This window comes from Tachysurus vachellii, chromosome 14, assembly GCF_030014155.1.
Source record: "Tachysurus vachellii isolate PV-2020 chromosome 14, HZAU_Pvac_v1, whole genome shotgun sequence".
Taxonomy (NCBI): Eukaryota; Metazoa; Chordata; class Actinopteri; order Siluriformes; family Bagridae; genus Tachysurus; species Tachysurus vachellii.
Genome location: NC_083473.1, coordinates 6,682,955 through 6,706,523, shown reverse-complemented (window position 1 = coordinate 6,706,523; position 23,569 = coordinate 6,682,955). Strand labels below are relative to the sequence as shown.

The window sequence follows — 23,569 nt, the reverse complement described above, 5'->3', positions numbered from 1 at the left end:
CACACACACACACACACACACACACACAATTTCTACTTGATTTGTTCTGACACGTAGTATATTCACAATTCAGGCTGCAAATTGATATAGATGTTAATATAAACAGATCATAAATAACCTCTTATTTATTAGGGTTATAAATAGGCTCTTATTCCATCATTTCAGATTTGGCTCTAATTTGTTGCATAGTCACATATTTGAATCTGTTATGACATGCATTTTTGTTCATCATGTTTACAAATGTCAGATTATTAAAACCATCTTAAAATAGGAGCCCAGAACGATCATATATCAGTATGTGCGCCTGTGTGGTTTATATATCATAATGCATCTGATTTGTCTTTCTCAAGCTTTCTCAATCAGGAGCTCATGTTTAATACACACCCCTCCTCTTTCTCCCTGCCTGGATATTATTATAATATTATTATAAGATGCAGGTCAAAGTTCCTGGAAAGCATGAATGTGCAAAAGAAAAAAAAAAAGTTTGTGTCTTAAAAAGGCAGCCTATAAAAATCCATGTGGCTCATGTAGGGAGGAACAAAAAAATATCATCAGCCAACAGCCATCAAGAATAATGTCAACAATGGGCTGCGTCTAACCTATCCATGCTCACTATGTTTCTCTCTCTCTCCCTCTCTGTCTCTCTCTCTCTGTCTTTGCCATAACTATACTTCATTCATTAGGCTACAGTGCACATGCATGCATATGCTACAGAAATGTAACGTCAGCTCTTGCGTCACGTGCACGCGTTGTTATTATTAAAGACGCGTTGTTGTTGTTGTGTGCGTTTTTTTTTCCCTCGGCGCGTCTCTCGCCGGGATGGAAAAAAGTCCACTTCGGTTTTTGCGTGAAGCTCCAAAAATCTATGAAATGTGTTTGCATGTTGCTCTCGGCGGAGCAGGGACGTGGAGGAGGTGGGAGGGTAGCGCGAGGCGACGACGGCTTGGAGGAGCCCACGCGCTCGCGTCCGTTCCAACCGAATCCTAGCACCGTTCCCGTTTTTCTCCCCACGACGGCTCTCCTTAATACAATAAACAAAGTGTGTGTGTGCGCGCGCGCGCGTGTGGATCTTTTTTTTTTACTTTTATTTTATTTTTTTTTTGTTTTCAAAAGCAAGCTCGGACCTTAATTTCAGGTGAGTGCTGAATGTTTTTGTTTATATCTCTCTACTTCAGATGCTGACTGACTGCTGTGTTTATTATTGTCGGTATAAATCCTCGGCTTGACGCTCGTGTCGCTCCCCTCGGATCACGGGCTCGTTGGTAGGTGCGAATGAAAAAAACCACAACATAACCTACAAACACGGGGCTCGTGTGTTTGTGAATATGCAGATATAGTATATGAAGGAGGGAGGGAGAGAGGGAGGGAGAGAGGGATCAGAGTTTGTCGAGGACTATTCAAAGTTACAATGACATCTTCTTCCGGAAGCGCAAGAGCGCAGAAGGAATAAACGGAAAGAATGTCGGTGAATTGAAGCAGCTCTCTCTCTCTCTCTCTCTCTCTCTCTCTCTCTCTCTCTCTCTCTCTGTACGTGCTCGTGCATACCGAACCGCTGTTGTTGTCGCCATGGACACACCGATCCCAGACCTGTCTCTGGAACAATAGAGCTTATGATTATTCTTATTATTTCTCTCTGTTAATGATGCTGTTATAATTGTTGTGGGTCAGATGATTAAACCTAGATGTCAGTTAATGACTGACGCTTTTTACAACTTCTGCACTAGTAACACGACTAATCGGATTTGCATAGAGGGAATTTGTCTTTTTGAGTGTTAATATGTATCATAGTATAAAGCGACACTATAAACAACAGATTCGTGCGGCTGTAATAAATAAATACACCGGTGAATAAATCCCCTGTTCGCGACGCGAATGGTTTTTAATCTGTCTGCTTGGTAGCTGCACGCGCTCAGTGAGTCATTATGGACTGTCATGTGTCGTGTGATTGAACCGATTCGAGTTGGTGGGAAAACTTTTCTCCTTTCTTTTTATTGACCGTGCATTCATATGAATAGCCGGTAGTGTAGAGTATGCACGAGGCCAGGCGGTAATCTGTGTCTGTTGCCCGGTGACTTTGGGATGATCGTGCGTGATTTATCCCGTTAGAACAGATATATAACGCGTTTATAAAGAAGGACACGAGAGGGGGGGTGGGGGGTGGGGGGGGGGAGAGACAGCGAGAGAGAGAGAGAGGGGAGGGTGCACTTGCGTTAAGGTTTGGGCTCATTGTTCCCGCGCCGTGACCGTCGCTCTATTGTCCCTCGCTCGTGCAGGAGTTCACCGTGACACCCCCCTCCCCAGCTCACCCCCCCCCTCCCTCCCTCACCCCCTACACCACCGCAATACGCGACCGGACGCGGTGTTTTGCTGTTTTTCCTCTTCTCCAGCCAAGAGATGTGGAATCAGTCTGATGGGTAGCGCAGATCGTGATACACATCATTTCACATCATTCACTGCGTTAAATATCTCATACAGGGGTGTATTTATGACCCCTAAACAGTTGACGGAACTTATCTGACTGTCACGCCAATCATTTATCATGGGTTTGAATGGTAAATGCGCCCGAGCCCTTTGTCCTGCTTCAGATACCTGGTGATATCACAACACCTGACTCATAGGATACCTGCTTCATGCTTGATCCGGTAACATTTAGGGGGAAAATAGATCATGTATAATACTTATGGTATTTAACTCTGTCCAACATGTAGATTTAGGAAAATGAGTTTTAACGAAAATGTAGTTTTGAATATTGGAATTGTTTGATCATGCTGAAAGTCACTTTTTATTGTTTATTGTTTCTGTCCACCTTACATAAATGTTAATTCACCAGGGCGCGTGCATGCGTGCGTGAATAGCGTGTGCTCTCTCTCTCTCTCTCTCTCTCTCTCTCTCTCTCTCTCTCTCTCTCTCTCCTCCTCTCTCCTGCGCCTGAGTGAGTACCGTGACGGTCTAATCTCCCTCTCTCTCTCTCTCTCTCTCTCTCTCTCTCTCTCTCTCTCTCTCTCTCTCTCTCTCACTCACTCTCTCACTCTCTCTCTCACTCTCTCTCTCTTTCTCACTCTCTCTCTCTCTCGCTTTCTCACTCTCTCTCTCTCTCTCTCTCTTACTCTCTCTCTCTTTTACTCTCTCTCGTTCTCTCTCTCTCTCTCGCCTAGGAAGGGGGTGTGCAGGGGGATTCGCGCCTACCTGCCTTAGCATTCTGTTAAGTCGTTTTTTTCCCCCTCACTGAGACCGACATTGCATTCCCGTCATGCACCGGCTCTATGTGTGTGTGTGTGTGTGTGTGTGTGTGTGTGTGTGAGTGAAGTGTGTGAAGTGTTGGTTAAGAAGTTATAACCATATCCTATTTACCATGTTGGACTCATTTCTAAATCCCATGCCTCCCAAGCCAAATATCAAGATGCTATGATAGGATTAGGGCTACGCAATTTATAATCCATTACAAAAAATGTACTTTTTTCTTTGCAAAAAAACTGCAATATGCAAATGAACACTAGTACTAGCTTAATGTGTCATTAAAGCATCCAAATCGATCTCAGATCTTCCAGATGACTGTTTAGTTGGGAGTGTCCAAACACTGTCTCTGAGTCAAACTGACCTCAGAGTCAAAAGAGGAATGGTGTTTGATGGTGATTGGATTTTGCTCATTTCATACAAATGAAAATTTCTAATATATTTGTCCATGTGAAAAGGCAAAAAAGATTTCAAAACACTCACATAAAGTGTGTAGTTCTCTTTTTTTATATGTCAAACTATTATTGTAAATGCACTCTTTACCTAGAGCAACATCTGATTGGAAATTGTCCCACCAGCCGCTAGTTCGCCCATGTCCACCCAAAATCTGAAATACAAAATACAGAATACAGATGAGAGAGTAAGAACCTGGTCAGCAGCTGTGATGAATGGTGTCCTAGCTGAAAAAATTCTCAACTCTTCATTTTCAGTGTCCCAAAAACCTGGAAAGTGAATATGTAGAGGAAAAATAAACATTTTGATCATTTGAACATGTGAAAGACACCTTGCCTTTTTTTCATATGAATAAAATTGAATTTGCAAGTGTGTGAGCGAGACACAGAGCTATTTGTGATGAAATAGTGTAGGTCAGTTCTCAGGCATGTCAAAGAACCAATGGGTTTTACTGAATTGCATTGTGTATTACAGTCCCATTATGTGACAGTAAATAAAATTCTGTAATCTGTACAGTATGTAATCTGTGCAGTCAAACCTATAATAAGAACCTATAACTAATATACATTATATATATGTATATATATATAATACACCTTTATTTAGAAACAACAATTCTGTTCCAAATTCAAAGCCATTCAAAGGAAGTGATATGTTTGATACAATTATAGCTTTGTGAGACTATAAATATGATCGCTTGTGTGGGTGCGAGTGAAGCTGTGTGGGGTAGCTGAGGTCACCAGGCAAGAATGAAGACAGGCCTGAACAAAGTGATGGCACTGCAGCTGAACCAAGCAGGCCAAGGAGCAGGAAATGGTCAAGTACTTTTGTTATTAGAATATGTCAATTAGTTCATTTATGTATGTATTCATTAATTTATTGGTGCAATTTATTCATTTAATGCTATAGCTTATGCTGGATGTCGTGTGTTGTGTAATTGTGGAAACAGAACCTTTTATTAAAGGCATTTTATTATTTTAAATATTAAACATGCCTCAGTAGTATGCTTTCAGACAAAACTAGAAATAGTTTTAAACACAGTAATTGTTGGAGCACCACGAAGCACACTATAATCACCATCAAAATGATAAGTAACAGAACTTTTTCATAAATACGTATATTAATAAACATATTCATCTTTTTACTAATTTTTCTAGTAAGTGTGATCACGTACTAAGGAAATATAAATATTGAAAAACCAGATGTTATTTGGGCAAAAACAATATACATTTTGAGATTTAATGTGAGACTTAATAATGCGTAACTTAAACACACATCTTAAATAAATATTGCAAGTTAATCACAAGTCTGGATGGGTGAATTTTCTGCCACCTTATTGACATAAATCTATCAGTCCTTGCCTACTGCTTCTGTCTACCAATTGTGCAACCTGTTATCTGGACCAGGTTTGAGATTATGATGTAGTCCCCCCTTTGACACAGACATCACTCCCTATAGCTGTCACATAGTTCACGAATTAGCTTCAGACTGAAAGCCTCAAGAGACCACTGCTGTTTGTTTGGAAGACGCTTGTGAACAAAGTTTGTGTCTGATGTGTGCCTTTATAATGGAAATGGTTAGCACTTCATGAAAAACCCAGCATTCTTCCCACCATTTTCCCCATTACTGTATATTCAACATTGTAGTAGCTTTCAAATTGTTAGCCCCATCTGTTACAATTAATGTTAATGACAAACAAGCACTGGCTCAACAAAGGTCTGGATTTGTAGGGGGGCTTTTCCACATCCTCTCCTAAAGGTGTTAGAGGAGATGGGCAAAAACCTTCTAATCCTTCCACCTGCACACAACAACACCATTTGATTCTATACAATCTCTTCAACTGCTTACTGTTGTGAAGTCACTGCTTTAAATTTGGTCTGATGGTCCCAAAGCAGCAAATGTCTTCCAGGAGAATTTGACAAATGCAAAAATAAAATCTGTGGTGATATCAGTGAGACATCAAGTTGCCTCTCATTACTGTAACTTCACACTCTAAGTACACAAGGTTAAATCTGGAGCCCTAATCTGTTCTTTGACTTGTCCTTCTTAAGAAACTATTAAAATTCTGTACAACCTTTGAAGCAATAGCACAGTGTCTTTCTATCAGGCAGGATTCTAGGTGCAACCCCTTTTGGAAGCTAAGAACCACTGACTGCATTCTAACCTCTAAGAGTGCATCACTGCATTCTAAGCCAGAATCCAAGCAAACTCTTAAAACATTTTCAACCTAGAACCCTAAACATACATTGACTAGTCACATTGGAGAAAGTTTAAAGGTTCTATGAGTATCAATCTATGAGTGCTGGCTTTTCCTGAGTGTAGATTTTTACACAGATAGCGTTTTGGTATTGTTTTGGTAATAGCGTTTTGGTAATAATAATGTATTATTATTTCTCACCAAGTACACCATTTAATAATATCCTGATCTATTGATAAAGCTTGTAAAGCGATAAGGAAATATGTCCTCAGAACCCCTCAAGAATTTGTAGTTTTTCAATTTTATCCTGAACAATGGTCCCTGGACTGATTTAACACAATAACCTGCTAGGCTATGCAAGACTGAGACTGTTCATAGCTCTTTCAGAAGGCCTTTCAGAGTACAAACATTTGTCACTGAGGTGGTTCCCTCACAGGCATATCTGTACCTTGGTAACGTGGCTGTAGTGCACCGTCTGCACTTGCATCCACACTTTACATTTGGGGGTCATGTACATTGTACCCTGGGGAACAGTAGTCTGGCTGTGCAGTACTTTTTTCTCACAGTTTATGGTCCAGTAATCAGCCGGCGAGGGAACATTGTGTGTTCCCAAGTGGATATTGATTCAAATGAAGTCCATCATCTTTGTGAAGGGTCTGCTATATGATCACCTGACAGGAAATCTGGACACAGAGAGATTTGAGAATGGTATGAGAATTGTAATAAAATGAATCCCAACCAATTTGAACACCAAATCTAATACTCCATTACACAGGTTTTGGGATCTGGCTGACTAGTCAGCGATGGCAAGATTTTACAACAGAAACATCAGAAACAACAGCATCATATCCTTTGTTCCAGCTCCAGTACAAGTCTTAATACTCTAACTGTGTCAAACCCTCCTTACTGTCACTGTACTGAGAACAACTGAAGTAATGGATGTCTTGTGACAAAGAAATAATGATTCTGAAGACTGGTCACTAGAACTGGCAGGAGGTAGCCCAGTAAAAATGTGTATAATCAAATGTGCACAAGAGCTTATTTGATTAAGTAGGGTTGTGGCAGAAATACATGTTTTGCCACACAGCTGGTGGGATGTTGAGAAACCCTGAACGTGAAAAAGGCAACATTGATGTAAATATTAGCTCAGAATTCATATTTTGCATTAAGATAAATTTTGTATAACATCTGAAGAGTTTTTTAGAATCCAGGCTAGGGATTTTTGGTAGCATGTACTATATTTGCTGCATAAAAAGGTATTTAAAATACACAGATAATTTAACACTAATTCTACCATTTCATTGCCCTTAACAATAAAAATAAACCTAGAAACATGAAACAAAGGAAAATTTACCAACAGACACGTGCTCTTGATTTTCTAACGTAAAGCTTGTGAGAAAAACTTGCAGAAGTTCGCTTTTTTGTTAAAAACGGTGTTAAATTTCTGCATAAAGCAGTGAGAGCTTTGCTAGCTTTGTTAAATCGCCTGTCTACTTATCATTTATTTCCTAACTTCCCTCTCCCCTCTCTTTCCCAGGTCTGAAAGTCGGAAAGCCTCTTAAAATGTGTGCAAATACGGTGTACTGTCAGTTGTAGGAGAGCACCCTGAGGACAGCTCTTCACCTCTGCTAGCGTCAATCTTACTTGTGCACCAACCAGTGAGAACATTGCTGCCCTTTGCCTTCACCCTCCACTCCTCCTCCCCTTCTCTTCCTCCTCTTCATCCTCCTCTTCCCTCTCCCTCCCCCTCAAGCTGTGGGCCATGTCTGCCAGTGGGGGGTTGATGGAGGGAAACCAAGCTAGAGAGGACGAGGATGCTCGGGACAGCTGCTGTGCTGATGAAGAATCATCGCCCGTGGTGGAGAGGAGGAACCGGAGCGGGATCATCAGCACACCGCTCAGCAAGAGCCTCAAACACTCCCGAGCTCTCTCTCAATACATTGCCACGTGCTCTGCTGCAGCTGCAGTTGCTAATGCTAATGCTAACAGACTTGCCCAGAGCTCCTTAGTACCCACAGGGATTAAGTCTCACTCTGTAGATGGCCAGCACAGAGGCCAGGTGGGACTAACCAAACTGGACCGGGGCGCACTGGTTTCTAGCCTTCTGGACTCTCCAAGCGGTTTGCATCTTGCCCAGGCAGCAGAACTTTTACGACGAACTAGCATGCTACTTCCTGTCTCTGACTCTTCCAGCCTTGGTGTGGGTGGGGACATTGAGGCAGTCTCAGCCTCTGATTCGCTGGGGAGTGTGACAGACTTTCCATTGTTGAGCAATGGTGGTGGAGTTGGCAGCGCTTTCCCGTTCCACCCGGGCCTCTTTATCATGACGCCGGCGGGAGTGTTCCTGGCTGATGGGGCACTGTCACAGGTGACGGGCGCTTCCGAGCAGCAGCAAGCACACAGTGAGATGGCAGCAGCTGCCAGCGCCAATGCCAAGAAGAAGCGCAAACGCTGTGGGTTGTGCCCGCCTTGCAGGCGCAGGATCAACTGCGAGCAGTGCAGCAGCTGCCGTAACCGCAAGACCGGCCACCAGATCTGCAAGTTCAGGAAGTGTGAGGAGCTCAAGAAGAAGCCAGCTGGAGGACTAGAGGTAAAATGATAAAACATTAATGAATGACAAATTTCTGGTTTCCAGCCATGAAGAAGAAATCAGGTGCACTCGTAAGTTTTGCTGTAGCCTCACAGAACATTGCACACAACCTACCATGTACAGAAGCTTTTTTTTTTTTTATAAAGGAACACCTCAAAGTTTCAGAATTTTTTCACAGATCCTGTTCTAGTTACAATATAGATGACATGTTAGCTCTATGTACGCTATATTGATGAGTCAATTGTCTTTTTTTTTAATTTGTCTTGGTGGAGGCTTGCGCAACAAGAAGGTAGGTAGGATAGGACATGCTATGATCAGCAGTGGTCAAGAGCAGAGGTTATTCACAACACAGCTATTCCCAAACATGTCTGAACTTGTTCAGAATCTTACTTGATCTGTCTTATTTAAAACTGCTGGAAAATGATCCTGTAGATAACTTCACTTGGAACAAGTCGGTACACTTGAGTTTCTTGGAGAATCAATCATTGCATATACCCTGTCCTTCAAAGAGTTTTGGCTCTCGTTTCGAACTTATCAAACTGATGAACTCGGTGAAATCGCTCAGAAATAAAGTAGATGTGTCCAGGTAAGGAGCCATAAGAAGTAAATCTCAAAGGTGCATTTTTGCAGTTTGGAACCATCAATAGAAATCTTCACACTAATGCATTGTTGCCCAATCCCCATATAGAAAGTCCATTTTTGTTTGTTGCTATGTTTGTTTGTTTTTGTTAAGATTAGCATAGTCCCTTTTTGCCCAGTTGTCTCTTTGGTGCAGCAAAATTACAGATGAATAACATGCTCGTGAATACATGTTGTCAACAATAACTAAAAGAAAACAACTGTTTTAACCAATTGTTGATGAAGATATGCTAAAGCATACATAAGAACCTAGCATTGCAACTGCGATTAGATCATTCTACCATCTACCAATAACCGTTGTACAATTGTAAAGTTTGTTACTATACCAGTAGCCATTTGAAAAGGTTCAGCTCCAGTCATAAATTCCAGTTATTCTATGCAATGGTGAAAAGGTCTTAAGTTCTTCCTGAGCTGAATCAGTGAGTGTGTTTGGGCAGTAACATTACTGAAATGTGCAGGAGGATGAAGAAACCGCTGTAGGTTCCACTGTGGCTGACCCTATTGCTAATGCAGGAAATTATTTTGCTCTTTACGTCTTCCAAAACCATCACACTATCTGCCCACGGGGACCTTCTGGAAACTTCTCAGAGTAAGAGTGCTTATCTAGAATCGGTCATAATTTGATTATATGGATAATTTGCACCGATTCTGTACTTTCATCCATTATGTAATTAAATCATTAAGGTACATTTTGGTGGCAGGATGATGGGAACAGTAAGTTTGACCTGAACTTGTGCTTGATAGATAGGTAGAGTTGCATTATGGGAAGGTGCACTATTATCTGTAATAAATTCAATCGGATGGATCAGGTGTGTGTATGAACACATTTGGCTGATATATTAAAGTGTAACAATATCCAAAGTGATATCAACATTTACTCTGCTCCCGTTTAGGATCTAGTCATCCACACAGCAGTGGAAGATTTCTACACTGTTTTAAATATAAATGTTTAGAATCATTTATTAAGTTGTTACATCGCTGTTACATGACTTCGGTTTGCTTTTTGCTTGGAAATAAAGTGTTGAATACTTACAATGTAATACACAGTACATTTGCAGGGGAAAAATTACTTAATAAAACTGTCAACATGTTAAGACATGATTGTTGTCAGAATTTTATAGTGTTTTATTGCAGCACTAAGGAAAACGTAACTAACAGGTAATCCGGGGTTATGACAGTGAATTACAATCATGCAAATACGTTTAAGTACCAAGTTAATTCAAAGAATTACAGACTTTCTTACACAACAATGGGCAGATTTGCATCACATAACTGAGCATTTCTCGAATAAATATGTTTATTTAAAATATTCAACATCGTTATGTAGCATTTAAACTGATGTTATATGAGTCGACTTTTCTATTTCTGCAGCGTAATACATACTACAGTGGACACAGGGGAAAAAATCACTTACCCAAAATGAACCCAAGGTTTGGTTTTGAAACACTATCATCATTTGAATACAGTTTGCATTTTAAATACAATGCCATAGTTGTACAGTTGTCTACAGAGAGCAGTAATTATAGAAAAAGTGACAAAGAAGATTTGAGGGAAGACTGTGATTACCAGGTACTAATTAATGAATGATTGTAAAGTTGTTGTACTTCTTTGCAAATCTTAAAGCCATTAATCTGAAGTGGGAAGTAAATTCAGAAGAAAATAAATAAAATATTTTTTGCCCTTTTCATTGTTTTTTATTTTTTTTATTTTTTTCTATTGTGTTGCTTATTGCCAAAAATAGCAAGATTTGTAAAAATATTAACATTAATGTATTTAAATTCAATTATACTCTACAGACCAAAAGCGATAGCAACTAACTATAAAAAATAAACGTTTTCCCCGGTAGTTAGCAGTCATTTCATTATTAATGAAATAATATAATAAAGAGCAACATTGTTTGAATTATTCATTTTTTTTTTTTTTTGCATTTATTATTTTTGTAGCGGTCTTAATCATTTCCATAATTCTCACGTTAAATGCTTCTTGACTGTTTGCTCAGAAAGCTTTTGTTGAATTCAAGTACAAAAGAATTGCAAATTTTAATTTTAATTTTAAAAATACTGATTAAACAGTGCTAGTTTGCGAATGTCTCTCCATACCAGAGAATTTTTTTTTTTTGGCTAAATGGCTAATGCTTTCACAATTATGAGTCAATGTGGTAAAATTGCAACGTTTTGCATTTGCATTTGTTGTGAGTCGATAGCTAATTGTTTCTGAGAGGGTCCAGTTGTCACAGAAATATTTATTCAGGTAGGTTCTACTGTTTGTTTTCACTGTTTGTTGAGTTTTGTTGTGGTTTTTTACTAGAAACCTCAGCTATTGTGTGATATTCATTATTTAAGAGTAAAAAAGTTTAAATTGTAAAATCTGTGTGCAGTTGCGACATAAGAAAGTTTCAATTCTGTGATATATATATATATATATATATATATATATATATATATATATATATATATATATATATATATATATACTGTACTGTGGTTAAAAAACATTTTGTATTTTAATTTTTAAATTTTATTGAATTTTTTTATAATCTCTAATTGTTTTGTCGGTACAGCATTTGAATAATTCCTGCCCCTTTTCATGAAGCTCCACCCCAGGATTTATAGTGGGGTGTAGAGTGTCTATAAAATAACTGACAGGAGGTAGATCCAAACACAAACAAGCATTCTTCTTTTCCAAAGGTGTTTTCTTAGTGAATTAATACTATTGCTAAAGTCACAGCGTAATGCATTATTTTGTTTTTGTTTAAATCATGTTCTATAGATCTTCCCGGTTATTTGACTAAGTAAGAAAAAACACCTACTGCACTTTTAATTGATGTTTAAATATCTGTTTGATTTGATACTTTTGGTCTGTAGCATATAGAGTTTCTCTGGTACAGCAACATTTTATAATTCGGGTCCTTTGAAAGTAATATCATGCAAGAGTTCTAGTTTTACCCAGACCGCTGAGGAAACATGATCCAGTACAGGTGCTGTGTTTTTTACAACAAACTCCAGGGTGGTCTGATCATTTTAGTCTCATTCAGTAATCATCTCCAGGATGATTCCAGCAGAGGGATCATTGTGTGTTGGATTTTTTTTAAATGGTTACTACTAATTTTATAAGTACTATTTAAATACTTAACCAGGCAAAGAAAATCAATCTAAAAAATAAACTAAACAAATAAACTCTTGCTGGGATTCGATTCCACAATATCACAATTGTAGATGTCTGTCAGTGATGTATGATGCAAGCATCCTGATTTGTACTAAATGAAACTTGTGTGCTTTGTGTTTTACTTCATAACTGATTGGCTGTTATAGTTTGATCACAAATATTTAATTTCACAGTGTCACTTTAAGGAACTAAAGCTGTCTGAATATATTTCTTAATGTCACAATTGCAGGTTGTTGTGTGAACTTTTGTATCACACATCCAAAGCGCCCAATTAATCATTTAGTTAATTATCACTACACAACATCTGAATTGAATATACTGTAAATTCCCCCCAGTCTAGTGTAAAAGTGACCGTGGTGTGCATCTGTGTCCGTTGGGCTGAGTGTACACTGTGTATATGTGGGGGATGGGACGGGGTGGATCAAGAGTGTGTGTGCGTGTGTGTGTCTTACATGGTCCATCTGGCCATTGCGGCTGTCATCTGGAGCACCAGGTGTCAGTGTGGCCTGGAATCCTGTCTGTATGTTTGTGTGTCATTTGGCATCAGAGAGACACAACCCTCCTCTAGTCAGGGTGTTTGTAAATGCCACAGCACTAGCTATAGATCAAACTGGCCTTTTTTATCAGTTATAGAGGATATGAAGCTGATAAGCAATGATTGCAGTATAGCACGCATGTTGCTGAGCATCTGTGTCTGTGTGTGTACGTGTCTGTCTGTGTGTGTGTGTCTGTGTGTCTGTGTGTACATGGGAATGTTGACTGCTCCAGTTTCTCTGGGGAGGATTTTACTGGGAGTTAAAGGGGTCGTGAGATTGCAGCGTTGGAGTGAGAAAGGGCTTAAAGGTGTCTGTGTGTGTGGTGGAGGATGTGAGGGCGTTTAGCTTAAAGTGTTGTAAACTACAACTGGACAAGTTAATCATCAGATATGGAAACACAGCCCAAAAACCTGACCTGTTTTCCACACACAGTCTTTCCAAACACTTACAACAGCTTGTTAAATTAAAGGGAAGGTGACTGTATTGAAGGCTGCTTTTACAGGTGTTGCTTGTAGGTTGATGTTTGTAGGTATCATTCACATGCTAGGTTTCATACTAGGTCTACCTTCCAGGCTTTATTTTTCTTTATAACAGCTATGAACCAGTCCCTCTAGGAGTATTATTTTTTTGATTGTCAGACCTAAACCTGTTTTGTGAAAAATCCTGGAGAGACTCTTAAGCGACCAATGAGATGTTGTATACGACAGGATAAAATAATGGTTTATCTTCTATATTTGGGCATCAGACAGAATTAGGAATGGGTTAAAGTTAAGTTAAAGTAGTGACTTTACACAACTGTAGGATTGATATGAGGAATCAGATTTGTCATTTGTCACAGGATTTAGAAAATCCCAACTCGTTTCTCACGTTGCCACATTTGTTGCTTGACGTTGCTAAAATTGTGGTTCTGGGTTGCTTATGTATGTCAAAAACAAACATTTATATGTGTTTATCCACCTGTTCAATTGAGGGTTAAGGGTCTTGCTCAGAGGCCCAGCATCAGCAACATGACATCGCCATGGCGACTTAGAGCACAACCTGAATTACTATATTCCTTTTATATGAATACATGAATTTATCCAAGATTAAATTTCTATCAATTAGTCAATGAATATATATTTGAAAAATCTGTTTATAATTACATTTTAGAGTATGGAACATCCATGAAACAAGTTAGTTCTGTTACTCTCTACTTTTTAACAGTTCCTTCACCAACATCTCTTTTTATTCCATCTCTCTTAAAGTAAAAATTACAGCTTAATAAAACAAATCACGACAACAACAAAAACAACAACAACAAAGCCAAACTCACAGTGTGTCAGTAGCAGATAACATTGTATAGTGATTACTATAGGTAACTATGGTAACCGGAACCGGTGGGGAATCTTAACTACTGGTGTTAAATCATGTAAAAATTTAGGTTTAAAAAAATCGTCTTAAAATTTAAAAATGTTTCTCATGTGAAAGCGTCAGTGTGGGAAAAGGCTGACTGTTACTAAGTGCTGACACCGGAGACTCCTTTCAAAGATATTAATAAAGGGTTTCCCCATAATATTGATGATATATTTCTTTTATTAAAACCTTTTTGATTCTTATTAGGCTTAGATTAGATGATTGCATAGTTCTGAGAGTCAGAAGGTGTGGATTCATTTTCTCTAACAGCATCTCCGACAGTAGTGCTAGCTGTAATTTAAACGTTAATGTGCTCGCTCTGATACATTACTGTTTCTATGGTAACAGCCGACTCAAAGCGGACGCTTTTGTGACTTGAGCCTTAGCAATAATCAGTGTCAACGTTTTGTAACAGGAAGTTTTGCTTAGTTATGGAGCAGGCTGCATTTTATAATCTCAGAATGAATAATATGACTAAAGCTAGACTGTGATCACTTTGATACTGACAGAAAAGTGTATTGTGACATCATTTATCACATTAACAGCGTAAAAGCGCCATATCGCCCTGCCGTCCTGTGTTATGATGTCGTATTGGCAGTAAGAGGGGATGGATGATGAAAGCGTAGAGGCTTATACGGCTTAAAGAGCCCTTATTGATGTCATGGGTGTGTGTGTGTGTATGTGTGCATGTATTGACTGGGCTGTGCGTGTGTGTGTGATCATATGAACAGGCTCATATTGATGAAGTGTGGGAACCTACAAGGGTTATGTTGATCGGAGAACATGCAAGGGTTTATTGACGGGAGAAGAAAAGGATGAGTTTTGTGTGTGTGTGTGTGAGATTCCATTTGTGTCGGCTATAGGGGATTTTGATGTGTGCAAAATGTAGAAGTGGACCATAACTTTGTGTGTGTGTGTATGTGTGTGTGTGTGTGTGTATGTGTGCACGTAATGTTTTCCACTTAAAACCTTTGACAGCTGTGTGTGGGAGGAGACAGGGATGGCAGTAATCCAGGCTCCACCCCTTTCCCAAAGAGCTTAAGCAACAGTCAGACAGATGAGGTATTTTAGGAACACATCGCCTTGTGTGTGTGTGTGTGTGTCTGTGTGTGTGTGTGTGTGTCTGTGTGTGTGAGATTTACTGAGAGAAAATTAAAAATAACTGTGAGAAAAATAACGACCGAAACTGTCTGCAGTGTCATATTTATTTGTGTACGTGGGAAGGATGAGTGTTTTTTAGTTTGTGTTTTTGTGTGTGTGTCTGTGTGTGTGTGTGTGTGTGTGTGTGTGTGTGTGTGTGGCAAGGGACTGATTTGCCATGTGCTTGCGCCGGGCGTCCATCTGTGTTGGCTTGTCAGGGGGTCATGGGAGGATAAGGGGAACTGTGTGTGTGTTTGTGTGTGTATGTGTGTTTGTGTGTGTGTGTGAGTGAGTGAGTGTGTGTGTGTGTGTGTGTGTGAGTGAGTGTGAGTGTGTGCGTGAGTGTGTGCAGATATGCCAAGGTCCTGTCAGCTATCTTGGAGAGTAATGAGGGAGAGGGAGAGGGTGTCCAGGACAGGAAAAGAGTGTGTATGAAAGTGTGTGTGTGTGTGTGTGTGTCTGTGTGTGTGTGTGAGGTTATTAAGTCACAGTAGGTGAAATCATCGTCTGCCCATGTTACTTCATAATTAAGAAACTTCACTCCTCCTTGTTTCTCTCTTTGTCTCATTCTCTCTCTCATGTGATGACGGTTAGCTTTTCCAGGAAATGCTGCAGTTGGCTTGAGTCTCTCAGTGCCAGTCCCCACGTCCCACCGCCGCCTGGCCGGCCCCCACAGCCGCAGGGCATGCTGGGAAATATCCACCACTACTGCGGCATTTCAGGCTCCACAGGCTCAGAGTCCAACTCTGCACACTGTGAGAGAGAGAGAGGAAGAGGAAGAGAGGAAGAGAGAGAGAGAGGAAGAGAGAGAGAGAGAGAGAGAGAGAGAGAGAGAGAGAGATGGGGGAGGGGTGAGAGAGCAAACGTGACTAATAGGAGGGTAAATCAAGCAGAAGAGAGAAAGAGAGAGAGAGAGAGAGAGAGAGAGAGAGAGAGAGAGAGAGAGAGAGAGAGAGAGAGAACAAAAAGAAAGCACAGTCCAACACAGGTGTTAATGCTCCAGTCTTTGGGAAGTTTTCTCAGTGCTGTTTTCTTCTCAGATGTTTACCTTAAAGGAATACTCCACTGTTTTCCAGTCTGAACCCTATCCACTCCATCTGTGACATATCTGTAATTACCACAGTCAAGAATTTCAACACATAAACCCAGAAAACATGTTTACTCACAAACGTGAATTCGGTTAAAAAGCTTTGAGAAACATGAATTCTAAACTACACTTGTTACACTCTGACGGTCCTGTCCTGTATTTCATTTCTGACCTCTGACCTGGAGAAAAAAAAAAATAAATACAAATTTACCCTAGAATTCGTACATGTAAAAACTCCTCAAAAGAGCGGTCTCCTAAACCCTGGGTTCAGCAAGTGATGTGAAATCAACATGGCTTCTATTCACAACATCACTTCATCAGTCAACATCTAACTTATACATTTCTACACTTGTTAAACTAATAGCAAAGACTATACGGTTTGCTCATCACATTTAGCTGCTTAGTGTGAGGCTAGCAAAAGGTGAATACGGAGGCGTCCATGTTTTTCCCTGCTGGGAAGCTCAAACACACGACAGCCAATAATGACAGGAGTTCTGATTAAAAAAAAATTGCACTGAAACTCTTAAAGCATTCAATAATTATTAATTATTATTTATTTTACTTCTGCAATATTCTAACAAGTCAATAGTAGTTCTGACTCCTTATTTGTATAATTCACGTGTGTTTAGCATTGTCTGTATTTTCACTGGAGAAATTATATTGCCTTGATAACTAAGCCGAAATGAATCGAAGCCTTGATTTAAAAGGAAACGACTCAGTCAAACTGAGTCATAAACAGATTAAAGTCAGAAACAGACAGACAATCGATGATGTTAACTGGTGAGGTAAACAGACGTGTTAATATGTTAACGAGGTGATTTGCGCATAATGCTGACACTTTATTAAAAATTAAAGTCACTCACTAATTCATCATCATTTGCAAATTAATGACAGACTGACTCTAAATTGTGAAGGACATTGATCACGTATCGATTGCAAGTTACAAGAATGAATCATATCGTGCCAGATTAACTGTCAAATATTGAGTCACACTTTGAGTCAAAATCATATTTTATCAAATGAAAGCCTGAGGTTTATACTCCTGGTTTGTGCTTATCTTTATATAATAATAATAATAATAATAATAATAATAATAATAATAATAATAATAATAACAATATACCAGCCATTGTGTTTGCTTTCTCTTGATAATGACTGGTCAGGATGGACACCAGCGCGCCATCTTTGAATAGATTTGTCAGTAATTATTTTTATTATTATTGCTTAGAGCACCAATGTTTGAGTTCCGTCTATATTCCTATGTCACGCTCTATACACAATACTCGATATAGTAAATACCGAACGAGTGATAGAGAGATTTCAGCACTGCACAGCGTTACTCTTTTCCAAAGCTTCTGTCATATCCATGAGCAGCATTGTGTACACAATTACTCCCCTTGAAATAAATCTGATCACTGAGAAGAAAGAGTTTATCAAACATTTGAATTCATGAATGCATTTAAGCAAAAATAAATGTCATGAACATAGTTTAGTAGGCGCTTATCCTACTAAACTGGCATAAGACCTCCATTATTTAAGTGAGTTTGGAGTAAATTGGTGTTGTTGATTTTCGTTCTTTCAGTTAAAGATAAAGTGTTCATGTGTGTCTTGTTTGAAAAATAGAGATACATAGAAAAACCTGAAGTATCCATTTAAACATGGTGCAAAATGCTTCATTTACTGACCACTGCTGTCTTCTCTCTCTCTCTCTCTCTCTCTCTCTCTCTCTCTCTCTCTCTCTCTGTCCCCCTCCCCCTCTGTTACTTCCCTGTGTCTCTAAGAAGGTGATGCTGCCCACCGGAGCTCCTTTCCGCTGGTTCCAGTAGGACGACAGCCAACCGGACCCTGGCGAGCTCAAATTAACAAACTGCCAATCACGTGCAACGCCAACGCCCACTCGGACTGCTGCTGGCTCATAAACACTGGCCACAAATAACAAAACGAATAAACAAACAGCCTCTACAAACCAAGAGAGGAAAAAAAAGAAAAGGCACTAAACGAGGATGAAGCTAGCTCTTCTGAACCAAAAATAGACTGCCATGGCAGCATGTTACAGCTTTCTTTATTTTTTTTTGTTTGTTTGTTTGTTTGTTGTTCTCTATGTTCCAATCGGGAACCGTTCGACTTCTTATTGTGGAGTCGTGTCCTTTGTTGGACACTTTGGGAACTCTGGACTGCCAAACAAAAGATGTACAATCATTTTATTTTCTGTGTTTTTTGTGTTTTGTCTGTGTGTGGAGGAATGCTGTATTTGCGTTAGAGAATGTAAACTCGAGACTCTGTATTAAAGCTAGTTATTAATCCAGAGCACTATTGTACAGTTAGCACCAACCTTCTTACTGACTGCTTCAGTATATCTGGATTTGGCTTTTTGATTTTTATTAATTTTTTTTTTTTTCTTTTTTTGGGGGGAGGCTGGGTTTGGGGGGGTGGTTTGTCATAAAAACTGCTTTTCAGATCACTGTTTGATATCAAACCAGATGAAAAGACAAAAATCATTATGATGTAGCATCCTTTTTGGCAAACAAACAAACAAAAAAAACCTACTGTTTTTTTTTTTGGTTTTTTTTTGTATTGTGAAACAGAATCAATGTAGTTCTGCACTGACGTCATTCAAGGATGGCTGAAACAAACAGAAAAAAACAGAGCACGAACACCAGCCGGCGGCGTTTACAGATCAGATTACTTTTCCACGTCAGGATGTTTCTCTACCGGATCCTGATTGGTCAAAAGGAAATCACTGACACAACAAAGATCTTTAAACAAAAAGTGCAGGCGCTTATCCTACTAAACCACGTCAGAAAGCTATCTGTGCGTTTACCTAGCTTGCGAGATTCTGAGCGAGATTAAAAAGGCTCAAGGACAAAAGACATCCCTCCCTCCTACACCATAACCACATGGTGGAGGCCATCTTGGATGGCTGACCACAATCCGCTTAATCAGTCACGCTGGTGGTGTTCTGTTCTGATTTTGTGTTGATGCCTGGCTAGAAAAGGACGAAGCCCAGGTCCCTAAAGTGTCTGAAGGTCTTCAGTGCGACATTCGTGTCTCTGCAGCCACCATCCCGAGGGCTGCGTTTGTAAACTCAATAAACGAATGCATGTATCTGTGTCAGAAATCGACAGCTCTGAGGTTGCAGCTTTTCCTCAGCTTTGGAATAAATAGAGATACCAACCTACACTGTTTGACCCTGGATTGTGTAAATGTGTCACTTGTATTACAAAGTTGAATGGATCTGAAGGATAATGAGACAACAGATAGGGCACTGATACAGTAGTCATTCCAGGTAAAAATCGATGCCAGGTCAAATTTCAGCATTCTCACGTCACAATGTGTTTAGTCACATGTTGGGAGGATTTATAGCCTGCATGTGGGGAAATAAAGCAGTCATGTCAGTGTATTTCTGTTTGGAGTGTAGGAGTGAATGAGTGTCTAGGTCTGGGTTTTGTTTTTGTCTTTTTTCTTTTTTCCTTGTGTAAGCTCTGTCTGGATTAAATCTTCAGCCTATTACAGAAACAATGGGCCTCATTTATGAATCGTTTAGTAAAATTCTGCATAAAGGTTTTCATTCAAGCCAAATCAAAAAAAAAACACCAGATTTACAAACTCATCCATAAATTACCAAGAGTGTTTACAGCACAATTGATTTATATTTAGTGATGTCATAAAACACGATAACGACACCGTAAAAGGCAACATTGACAGCTGAAAATGACAAAATGACAATTAAATGTAACATTTAGTGAAAGATTGACTCTTAAATGAGACATGCATTAAATCTTCTAGTAATGCAGCTCAGCCAAAGTAGCTAACACCCAGCAGCTCTTCTTCTGAGCTAATTAAATGGCTAATTTTATTTGTATTAAATTATGAATCTGTTTCAAATTGCTTTCTTTAAAGTCATTAATATGAAATGACAGATTCACAAAATTTTCATTAAATTTGTTTGAGAGTGAAATAAATAAACTATTTAGACGTACAGCATAATTAAAAAATATATATATATATCTCACCGATGATACAGTTTGAAGCTGATCATTCAAGGTTCATGTTACAAAATCACCTCAGGAACAAAGGTGCTGATAACATTTAAAAAATTTTAACGATATACCTCGAATTCTACATTTCTTGTGAACAAATAATGAATAAATTTGTTGTATACATTTTGATAAATGAGGCCCTTTGAGAGAACAGGGATAAGAACGTTAGTTAAAGAATCTAAGGACGGGTTCAGATGAAAATAGTGGTGAAAATGAATGCTTTTGGGAATTCAGAAACAGAAACGCAATGGTAAACACACTGCACTTAAAGTTGTGAGGACACTGTTGCTAGGCAACCGATAAAACATAGATGCTGTGCATAACTAGCTAATGATCTAGCTAGCAAAGTTGAGTAGCATTTCTTTTTATTTGGGATTGCTGCTGAATCAGTGTGGAATATAATAAGGATCAATATTTTGCTAAATAATAAGTCATAAGCAGTTGAGTGAAATGATTAATGTCAAAAATATCATCTCACCTCATCTAAATACCACAGAAATAGTGGTAGTGGGAACAGCTAACTTATAAAACACAGAAAAATAGTTTTTTTAAATTTATTTAATTAATTAATTATTTAACACATATGGACATATACACTCACCGGCCACTTTATTAGGTACACCTTACTAGTACCGGTGTGGTCTTCTGCTGCTGTAGCCCATCCGCCTCAAGGTTTGACGTGTTGTGTGTTCAGAGATGCTCTTCTGCATACCTCAGTTGTAACGAGTGGTTATTTGAGTTACTGTTGCCTTTCTATCAGCTCGAACCAGTCTGGCCATTCTCCTCTGACCTCTGGCATCAACTAGGCATTTGCGCCCACAGAACTGCTGCTCACTGAATATTTTCTCTTTTTCGGACCATTCTCTGTAAACCCTAGAGATGGTTGTGCGTGAAAATCCCAGTAGATCAGCAGTTTCTGAAATGCTCAGACCAGCCCGTCTGGCACCAACAACCATGCCACATTCAAAGTCACTTAAATCACCTTTCTTCCCCATTCTGACGCTCGGTTTGAACTGCAGCAGATCGTCTTAACCATGTCTACATGTCTAAATGCATTGAGTTGCTGCCATGTGATTGGCTGATTAGAAATTTGCGTTAACGAGCAGTTGGACAGGTGTACCTAATAAAGTGGCCGGTGAGTGTATGTATATATATATATATATATATATATATATATATATATATATATATATATATATATATATATATATATACAAAAACTCAGTAGTACATAGCATATGCATCAAATGTGTTTGAAAAATAATGAAAAATAATGATGATTCCTTCTGACTAAAATAAACTTTTTTACTTTTTCTGTCATATTGAGGAAAGTCAACACTGTCTCATGAATCAGAATGGAAAAAAAAACACTTAAGAAATCTTTTTACATGAGAGTTTGAAGGTATCCTCTGTGTTTACATGGTCAGAATCATGAAAACACTGTTGCTATGCAACTAGGCAACACCTACACTTTGCCATTGACTCTAAATGAGGCTAATTATTTATTTAGCTAGCTGTCGCCTTACTGATAAGTGTCGTATATAGTCAACATAGACACATGACAAAACTAAGAATATCAACATTTATTTTATTATTTATATAATTATAAAAAGCATTGACCACTCGTGAACTCAGTGCATCAGAAAGTTTCCAAAGTAGCAAACACCACAAGAGTAACAAGTTTACAAACACGATCATGTGACTCGATATGAATGGACCATTAGAGTTAGCTGTTCCGGTGTATCTGGTGTGTTTTGTTTGTTTGTCTGCTACAGCACTACAGGTGCACGGTCATTAGACATTATTTCACCATCCATCTCTTGTCCAAAAAGCTTGCATGCATTAATGTGTGTGACCTGTGGGCACGGAATGGCTGACACTGAGGGAAGCACTGGAGACCCTTTCAACGTTATCAGCCCAACCCAGGCTGTAGTGCTCTAAGGTATGCATCCATTCACACACACACACACACACACACACAGACACATGTTTATATTCCTATCCCTCTAAGGACCTTATGTTGACATAATTATATGCAGCTAATTAACAATGTGCACCATCTAAATCTAACCTTAACCTTAACATCGGTGACCAAACAGACACCTTTTGGATCTTTATATACGACTATATATATACATATATATATAAAAGCTGCAGAAAAAAAATAACAGTTTTCCTAATAGGGACCATCCAAATGTCCCTGTCAGATAACCCTATACTTGTGAATTTGGCCCATGGCAAGATATAAGAACATGGCCCCACACACACACACACACACACACACACACACACACACACACACACACACACACACACACTTTGAGCGGTCTGACGCTCATGTGACTGGGCGTGCGTGAGGAAGGAGGCATGAAAGGGGGAGGGAAGGAACGGTATCCAGGGCGATGGATGATAAGATATTCGCTCCCCCGCGGTTCCTGCACGGGTTCGGAGGAGGCGGAACGTAGTGCGGTGCTACTATGGTAACGGCAGCGCGAGACGTTGCGCTATAATTGGTGCGAGGCAGCGTAGCGGCACTTCCAGGTGCGCGTGTCAGCACGATGTTACCCCTCCTGCTGAGAGAGGCAGAAAAAAAAAACAGACCTCGGGCCTGCTTTTTCTTTCCCTTTTTTCTTTTTTTTTTCTCCGTGTCTTGTTTTCACTTAGGAAATGTTTTAATGGGTCTCTGATGATTCCAAATTGTTTTGCAAAAAAAAAAAAAAACAAAAAAAAAACGTTAAAGCGACCAAAACTGTGCGCACGCGTGTGTGTGTGCGTGTGCGTGTGTCAGAAAGTGCGGACTCGAGTGACTTTCTGGCACACGGACCTGAAGTGTAATTTTATAGGTCACATTGAATCATTAGAGACCTATTAAAAAAACAACAACAACCTAAGACATGTTCAGAATAAGCGTCCTTCTAAAACTGCTGATGACCCGCAAGGCCTGAAATCACACACATCACGTGCAGCACCTTTGTAACTCAATCTGTCTGAGCGTGCACGCTGAGGCATGAGAGAGCACACTGAGGCATGAGAGAGCACACTGAGTGAGAGATTTCACCCTCCTTTCGCCGAGATCTGGAGATTGCTGCTGCAGGT

At 39.4% G+C, this 23,569-nt stretch overlaps 1 protein-coding gene across 2 annotated transcripts; it reads left to right on the top strand.

The window, feature by feature from the left end:
* Positions 1 to 682: 682 nt before the first annotated feature.
* cxxc5b (CXXC finger protein 5b) lies at positions 683 to 19,611 on the top strand. Of its 2 annotated transcripts, none has more exons than XM_060887194.1 (3): positions 683 to 1,135; positions 7,422 to 8,474; positions 18,215 to 19,611. In XM_060887194.1, the coding sequence occupies exons 2-3, from the start codon at positions 7,647 to 7,649 to the stop codon at positions 18,257 to 18,259; spliced, it is 873 nt and encodes a 290-aa protein (XP_060743177.1). In that variant the 5' UTR covers positions 683 to 1,135; positions 7,422 to 7,646; the 3' UTR covers positions 18,260 to 19,611. The 2 variants fall into 2 exon arrangements, with proteins under 2 accessions (XP_060743177.1, XP_060743178.1); XM_060887195.1 differs by having other exon boundaries at positions 686 to 1,135; positions 18,218 to 19,611.
* The last annotated feature ends 3,958 nt before the right edge of the window (positions 19,612 to 23,569 follow it).

Excerpts from the sequence above, each read along its gene's own strand:
- cxxc5b (XM_060887194.1), top strand. The coding sequence starts at position 7,647 with ATGTCTGCCAGTGGGGGGTTGATGGAGGGAAACCAAGCTAGAGAGGAC. Across the intron at positions 8,475-18,214 it reads AGCCAGCTGGAGGACTAGAG|AAGGTGATGCTGCCCACCGG; the intron begins GTAAAATGATAA and ends TGTGTCTCTAAG.